Source organism: Gadus morhua, chromosome 4 (genome assembly GCF_902167405.1).
Source record: "Gadus morhua chromosome 4, gadMor3.0, whole genome shotgun sequence".
NCBI classification, from domain to species: Eukaryota; Metazoa; Chordata; class Actinopteri; order Gadiformes; family Gadidae; genus Gadus; species Gadus morhua.
The window spans coordinates 43459702-43468001 of NC_044051.1; the positions used below are offsets into that span (position 1 = coordinate 43459702).

At 51.9% G+C, this 8300-nt stretch overlaps 1 protein-coding gene across 3 annotated transcripts in view; it reads left to right on the forward strand.

The window, feature by feature from the left end:
* Positions 1-204: 204 nt before the first annotated feature.
* The window catches only part of LOC115542130 (kalirin), a 53023-nt gene continuing 44927 nt past the window's right edge, over positions 205-8300 (forward strand). For all 3 annotated transcript variants that reach the window (XM_030354264.1, XM_030354266.1, XM_030354267.1), the window contains exons 1-6: positions 205-245; positions 2306-2420; positions 3812-4004; positions 4801-5024; positions 6663-6978; positions 7440-7562. In XM_030354264.1, the coding sequence (XP_030210124.1) occupies positions 3852-4004; positions 4801-5024; positions 6663-6978; positions 7440-7562 (816 nt within the window). In that variant the 5' untranslated portion in view covers positions 205-245; positions 2306-2420; positions 3812-3851. The remainder of the gene's footprint in view (positions 246-2305; positions 2421-3811; positions 4005-4800; positions 5025-6662; positions 6979-7439; positions 7563-8300) is intronic.

An 8300-nucleotide genomic window follows, 5' to 3' on the forward strand; every position in this document is an offset into this window, starting at 1 on the left:
GTTATGCTTTGTTATTTGGTTATACAGTGCACCAGGTTTTACATTTTAAACCTCTAGGACTTTCACTCATTCACCATGTCCTCTCTCTCTCTCTCTCTCTCTCTCTCTCTCTCTCTCTCTCTCTCTCTCTCTCTCTCTCTCTCTCTTTCTCTCTCTCTCTCTCTTTTCAGGGGAGAGGGGGGGGGAGGGGGTCAAGGCAGTAGATGTGCTGACGGTGCTGAGGGAGAAAGTTGCCTTTGTTTCAGGTAACACCACACACACACACAAACACAAACAAACAAACAAACAAACAAACAAACAAACAAACAAACAAACAAACAAACAAACAAACACAAAGGTACGGTCTGGTCTAATCTGGGGTCCAGCAGTCCTATTGGGTTATAGAACCTCTGGTCTAGCAGTCCTATTGGGTTATAGGACCAGATCTTCGAGATTAGCTAGCACTAGCCCTGTCTGTGTTAGCTAGTGCTAGCCCTGTGTGTGTTAGCTAGTGCTAGCCCTGTCTGTGTCAGCTAGTGCTAGCCATAGACATCTTATATGATAGACAGAGCATCGAATGCTACCGCCTACTGGCGCTGACGAGACGCGGGGCCGCCATCTTGGAGTGGTCATCCGCTCCACTCAGTGTAATCCGTTTGGCTGGAGCAATGAACTGTCAGCGCATTTAATTAATCATACCTCACTGAATACCACTGACTTTCATGTGTTTTTTTGTCATACGTGTAGCTATGATAAAGGCCACATGGTTTGGCGTGTTTTATTATTCAATACCAATTGTACCAATAGTACGGTACTGTTAAATCTTACTTGTGAAAAGTAATCCCCCGATTCCTATTATGGATGGTCCGCCGATTTGAGCAGGAATACGCTGAACAACAGCCCGGCATCCTGTTTCTGCTGCTGTTGCTGCTCCCGGTTGACCACTCCAAGATGGCGGCCGTATTTCTCGCGTCCCAGCAGCCAATGCTCCGTCTATGCTATAACAGGGTGTCCGCGGAAGTCTTAAAAGTCTTAAAAAGTCTTAAATTCATTTTTCTAAATTTAAGGCCTTAAAAAGTCTTAAATTCGTCAAAAATGTCATATGCTGGTCTTAAATTTATAACTCGGAGGTCTTAAATTTGTCGGGGCAGGGTTATTTAATTTTTTATTTTTCTGGCGGGACTTTTCGGGAAGGAGATGTACGAGGGGCTACTTTCTTGCTAGCTGCATATATAAACGGATGATTTGAACTTTGAATTCCTCGTAGGAGTTCATAATAATACATTGCTCGCCTTGGATGAAATACACCGCTCTTGTGCGATTTATTTTGCATAAGGGTGAGTCAAATGACGCGAGAAACGCCCCTTTTATGTGAACGCGCATTGAACCTAAAGCGGAAAAGCTGGTTCAACTAATTGAATCTAAAGTGAGCGTCGTGGTACCATTTAACTGTGTTTGCGAGTTGTGGCTCTGTTGAGCCAGGTTTTCCCAAGAAAGCCTGGGTATGTTCAACGAGGTTCGTGGTATACCCCCCAGGTCTTACTGAAGGCATTTATTTAATGGTGAAAATATTATTAATCAGTGGCGTAAATATCGACGGTGCAACCGGTGCAGCTGCCCGGGGGCCCAGACGCTGTCACCCCCCTCTCAACAACTTACAACTTGGGTGCACCATGAATACGTGCTGGTGCACCCAAATTAAAAATTTAGGCGCACCAGTGCACCCAAGGAAAAAGTTAGTCTGGAGCCCTGGAGTATCACTTTATGTTCAATAAACAGACAAAGTAAACTTGAATGAGTCCCATTGAGTGACACACATGCTATGCTTGGGTGGTAATACAGCGGGATCCCCCCCACCATCGCGGGTTTAAGGTCTTAAATTTCATTCAAGGTGGTATTAAAAAGGTCTTAAAAAGTCTTAAATTTGACTTGCTGAAACCTGCAGATACCCTGTATAAGATGTCTATGGTGCTAGCCATGTGTGTGTTAGCTACTGCTAGCCCTGTGTGTGTTAGCTACTGCTAGCCCTGTGTGTGTTAGCTAGTGCTAGCCCTGTGTGTGTTAGCTAGTAATAAGTCTGTGTAAGCTAGCTAGATGCTTAGAGACCCCGCCTCCAGCAACATTATTGGTTGAAACAAATAGAGTTACAGTCTGGTTAGGCCTTGTTAAGTCTGGTAAGGTTAAGTTAGTGTAGGTTAGGTCTGGTTAGTGTAAATTAACCAGTTAGGGGTAGTTAGGTTTGGTTACGTCTGGTTAGGGGTAGTTAGGTCTTAGGTTAGGTTAGGTTTTTTGGGTTGAATTGCTGAGCCTAGTTTGAACTTTACAGGTGGCAGGGACAAAAGAGGCGGACCTATCCTTACATTCCCTGCCAGGACCAATCACGATCGAGTTAAACAGGAAGACCTGAGCCGATTGGTCACTTACCTGTCAACCGTACCCAGGTACCTATTGCCCTCTCCCCCCTGACCCTACCTCCACCCTGACCCCCCTACCTCCACCCTGACCCCCCTCCTCCACCCTGACCCTACCTCCACCCTGACCCTACCTCCACCCTGACCCTACCTCCACCCTGACCCCCCTCCTCCACCCTGACCCTACCTCCACCCTGACCCCCCTACCTCCACCCTGACCCTACCTCCACCCTGACCCTACCTCCACCCTGACCCTACCTCCACCCTGACCCCCCTACCTCCACCCTGACCCTACCTCCACCCTGACCCCCCTACCTCCACCCTGACCCCCCTACCTCCACCCTGACCCTACCTCCACCCTGACCCTACCTCCACCCTGACCCCCCTACCTCCACCCTGACCCTACCTCCACCCTGACCCCCCTACCTCCCCCTGACCCTACCTCCACCCTGACCCTACCTCCACCCTGACCCTACCTCCACCCTGACCCCCCTACCTCCACCCTGACCCCCCTACCTCCACCCTGACCCTACCTCCACCCTGACCCCCCTACCTCCACCCTGACCCCCCTACCTCCACCCTGACCCTACCTCCACCCTGACCCTACCTCCCCCTGACCCTACCTCCACCCTGACCCTACCTCCACCCTGACCCTACCTCCACCCTGACCCTACCTCCACCCTGACCCCCCTACCTCCACCCTGACCCCCCTACCTCCACTCTGACCCTACCTCCACCCTGACCCCCCTACCTCCCCCTGACCCTACCTCCACCCTGACCCTACCTCCAAACTGACCCTACCTCCACCCTGACCCCCCTACCTCCACCCTGACCCCCCTACCTCCCCCTGACCCTACCTCCACCCTGACCCTACCTCCACCCTGACCCTACCTCCACCCTGACCCTACCTCCACCCTGACCCCCCTACCTCCACCCTGACCCTACCTCCACCCTGACCCTACCTCCACCCTGACCCCCCTACCTCCACCCTGACCCTACCTCCACCCTGACCCCCCTACCTCCACCCTGACCCCCCTACCTCCCCCCTGACCCTACCTCCACCCTGACCCTACCTCCACCCTGACCCTACTTCCACCCTGACCCTACCTCCACCCTGACCCCCCTACCTCCACCCTGACCCTACCTCCACCCTGTCTGTCCCTCCACCCTGACCCTACCTCCACCCTGACCCGTCTCCCCCCTCCTCCACCCTGACCCGTCTCCCCCCTCCTCCACCCTGACCCGTCTCCCCCCTCCTCCACCCTGACCCGTCTCCCCCCTCCTCCACCCTGACCCGTCTCCCCCCTCCTCCACCCTGACCCGTCTCCCCCCTCCTCCACCCTGACCCGTCTCCCCCCTCCTCCACCCTGACCCGTCTCCCCCTCCTCCACCCTGACCCGTCTGGCCCCTCCTCCACCCAGTGAGGAGGTGGGGGCGCGGGGCTTCACGGTGGTGGTGGACATGCGGGGCTCCAAGTGGGAGAGCGTGAAGCCCCTCCTCCGCACGCTGCAGGAGTCCTTCTCCACCCGCATCGCCTCCGCCCTCCTCATCAAACCAGACAACTTCTGGCAGAAGCACAAGACCAACCTGGGCAGCGCCAAGCTCAGCTTCGAGGTGCGCGTGTGTGTGTGTGTGTGTGTGTGTGTGTGTGTGTGTGTGTGTGTGTGTGTGTGTGTGTGTGTGTGTGTGTGTGTGTGTGACGGTCTGTGTGTGTGTGTGTGTGACTGTCTGTGTGTGTGTGTGTGTGTGTGTGTGACGGTCTGTGTGTGTGTATGTGTGTCTGTGTGTGTGTGTGTGTGTGTGTGTCTGTGTGTGTGACGGTCTGTGTGTGTGTGTGTGTGTGTGTGTGACGGTCTGTGTGTGTCTGTGTGTGTGTGTGTGACGGTCTGTGTGTGTGTGTGTGTGTGTGTGTGACGGTCTGTGTGTGTGTGTGTGTGTGTGACGGTCTGTGTGTGTCTGTGTGTGTGTGTCTGTGTGTGTGTGTGTGTGACGGTCTGTGTGTGTGTGTGTGCGTGTGTGACGGTCTGTGTGTGTGTGTGTGTGTGTGTGTGTGACGGTCTGTGTGTGTGTATGTGTGTCTGTGTGTGTGTGTGTGTGTGTGTCTGTGTGTGTGACGGTCTGTGTGTGTGTGTGTGTGTGTGTGTGTGTGACGGTCTGTGTGTGTCTGTGTGTGTGTGTGTGTGACGGTCTGTGTGTGTGTGTGTGTGTGTGTGTGACGGTCTGTGTGTGTGTGTGTGTGTGACGGTCTGTGTGTGTCTGTGTGTGTGTGTCTGTGTGTGTGTGTCTGTGTGTGTGTGTGTGTGTGTGACGGTCTGTGTGTGTGTGTGTGTGTGTGTGACGGTCTGTGTGTGTGTGTGTGTGTGTGTGTGTGTGTGTGACGGTCTGTGTGTGTGTGTGTGTGTGTGTTCAGACCAGCCTGGTGTCGGTGGAGGGTCTCTCCCGGCTCGTGGACCCCTCCCAGCTGACCTCTGACCTGGGCGGCTCTCTGGAGTACGACCACGTGGAGTGGACAGAGCTGCGCCTGGGCCTGGAGGAGTTCTCCGGGGCGGCGGGCCAGCTGCTGGCCCAGCTAGAGCAGCTGGACACGGGGCTGGCCCGCGTACCCGAGCCCCAGGATGTAGAGGAGGCCCGCCGGTAAGGCCGCCGACACAGAGACCCGCTACATACACCGTGGAAGGCGCCGTCCTTCAGAGGGGGCGTTAAACCGAGGTCCTGACTCACTGATGCCTATAGCCTACCTATATTGGATCGCCTGGTCCTCTGCCAATGCTACCGCGATAACAGCTTTCCGGGTGGCGTCCATGTTTTCCTCCAACGACCGGGCAAAATAATAAAACGCTTGAAGTGTGGGCGTGGCGTCAGATCCGAGGTCCGAGTCGGTTCGCAGAGAATACTAAAACGCACCATGAGGTCATAACAGATCCCAGGGCACTTATCAAAGAGGAGGGGTTTCCCCGGTGTCCTGGCCCAACCAGGCTCCTTCAGTCTGGCCCCCTAATCGTCCCCCTGTATGATTGGATGACTCATTAATCCCCTCACTCTCAACCTCCAGCTGGTGTGTGGTGAGCGTTCTGGCGCTGATTGGCTGCCGTGCATCACCCCAGTGGGGACTCACCACCACACTGGTGGTGGTGAGTGAGGTCCCCCCTGAACTGTAAGCGTCTTTGGGTCATTGAAAAGCGCTATATAAATATAATGAATTATTATTATTAATTATATATAGTACACATATATATATATATATATATATATATATATAGATAGATAGATAGATAGATAGATAGATAGATAGATAGATAGATAGATAGATAGATAGATAGATAGATAGATAGATAGTATATCTATATAGATACTGACCCAATCACTCACAGCGATTCTTATGCATATGCATCGGACGCTCTAGCTACCCCACCAGTTGAATGTTCGACATGCATTAATGTGCTTCATCGTTCACTTGTCTGTCTGATTTTCACAATTGAGGTAGCGTCTGAATCCTTGAACCATCCCAAGCTCAACGCCCCCTATCGCGTCACTCTTCGCTATATTGGACAAACTCCACGAAAGCCGCACAAATGATACTTTCGGATTTTTCAATATTAACTTTATTGCCTGTGGAAGCCGATCAAATATGGCGGCAAAGCCGCTAAACAGGAAGTGGGCTAACATCTCGGTGCCATTATTAGCCAAATCTTTCCTTATCAACACCAAATTTGCTACACGGACTCAGTTTCAGCTAACTTGACCCCTTCATTGCTGCTTGCAGCTATATTTAATTTAGATACTGTACATATATAGATGATATATTGATACGTAAAGGATAATGTATAGAACGCCGGTCATTAACGGGAAAATGCCCTGAAGGGTATTACGTTTGACAATGACCGGCGACGTTCTATACATTATCCCGCTTATTGCACGGCTTCTAACCCAAATGAAGACATTACTTCACACGGTGTGTCTTTTTACAACTCATTTGTTACCATTCGTAATGTTGATCAGCAGAGAAATAGTTTGCCTAAGTTGTTGACGAATACGCTGGTGTTGATAAGTTAACGGACTACTTGTGGAGTGGTACCAAAGACGTCATTAGAGGCAAAGAAATGCACTCTTCTTGACAGCGGTCATTATATGCTTAGCAACGGTTAATTATCAAGTCAGGAAGTCAGGAAGGCCTGTGCAAGTGAACGGAGCGTTCAATGGAGCACTAAGAAGAGCCTTGTAATACATCTTTAAATCGATATGTTAGACATATTCCCACATTTCTGTGTCCAGGCTTGTTGAGGAACACGGCCGACTCCGTAGCACGGTTGCCACGGCACCCATCGATGCACTCGAACGGGAGGGCCGGAGCCTTCTCCAGCGCATGCGCCTAGGCCCTACTCCCGGAGAGCCGGCCGGGGACGCCGGCGGTAACCATGGCAGCTGGCTGTCCGGTGGGGCCGACTTCCAGAGCGTGGCCCCCAGGGTCTCCTCGCTGCTGGAGCGCCTGCAGGGGGCCCGGGCGCACTTCCTGCAGAGCTGGAGCGACCGCAAGCTGCACCTGGACCAGTCCCTGCAGCTGCACCTGTACCTGCAGGACGCTGCCAAGGTAGGGGCGGGGCCTAACTCACCTGTACAGGTAGGGGGCGGGGCCTAAATCACCTGTACCTGCAGGACGCTGCCAAGGTAGGGGCGGGGCCTAGCTCACCTGTACAGGTAGGGGGTGGGGCCTAAATCACCTGTACCCGCAGGACACTTCCAAGTTAGGGGCGGGGCATTACTAAATCATCTGTACCTGCAAGACGCTGCCAAGGTAAAGGTGGGGCCTCACTCACCTATACAGGTAGGGGGCGAGGCCTAAAGCACCTGTACCTGCAGGACGCTGCCAAGGTAGGGGGAGGGGCCTAACTCACCTGTACCTGCAGAATGTTGCTCAGGTAGGGGGCTGGGCCTATCTCACCTGTACAGGTAGGGGCTGGGGTTTAACAAACTTGTCCCTTCAAGATGCTGTCTCTTCGAGATGCTGTCCCTTCGAGAGGCTGCTAAAGCGTGCCTCTCCTTGTGCCCCAGATGTCGGAGTGGATCGCCCACAGCAAGGAGCTGTTTGTCCAGAGCCTCCAGGACGTGGGCCTGAACCACCAGCACGCCCTCGACCTCCACAGCCAGCACCAGCACTTCACTGCCAACTGCATGGTACTGCGCACACACACACCTGATACAGGTGCATATATCCACATATATTTGGATATGTATCACAACAGCAAACTTGTCGCTTTTCGGCGATAATCGCCGTTTTCTTGGTCAATTGGGTCATTCACGTGAATCGTGTAAAACCGTAGAGTTTTATTTAGGGGGGAGGGGGGGCCGGGGAATTTGTGCTACGGTATGGATTTTGACGTTAGCGTGAGACCGGGGTGACCGGTAAGCAGTGTTGTGTGCAAAGTAGGTAATGCGTTAATACAGTAACCTTACTTACTACCTTACCAACCTTACACGCAACTACTGAACACTAATAACGAAACATAGTTCCTTTTTCAATTCGGCGCAACGTTACTTTTCCCAGAGACAGATTTGACAACGATACGAAGGCAGTATGCTATAACTGCGTGCTTGCGCAATAGTCCCTTCACAAGCTCTCATTCCACAGCGTACGAGACAGACGCTGGTAGCGTGAAGCTGTCTTTGCATATCAGACATTGCTTCTGCGGGCATTTTTTTTTAGTTTTACGGTACACATAAATAAAGCTATTATGTTTAGTTTTATGGTACACATAGATAAAGATATTATTAGTTTTACGGTACACACAGATAAAGATATTATTAGTTTCACGGTACACATAGATAAAGATATTATTAGTTTTACGGTACACACAGATAAAGATATTATTAGTTTTACGGTACACATAGATAAAGATATTATTAGTTTCACGG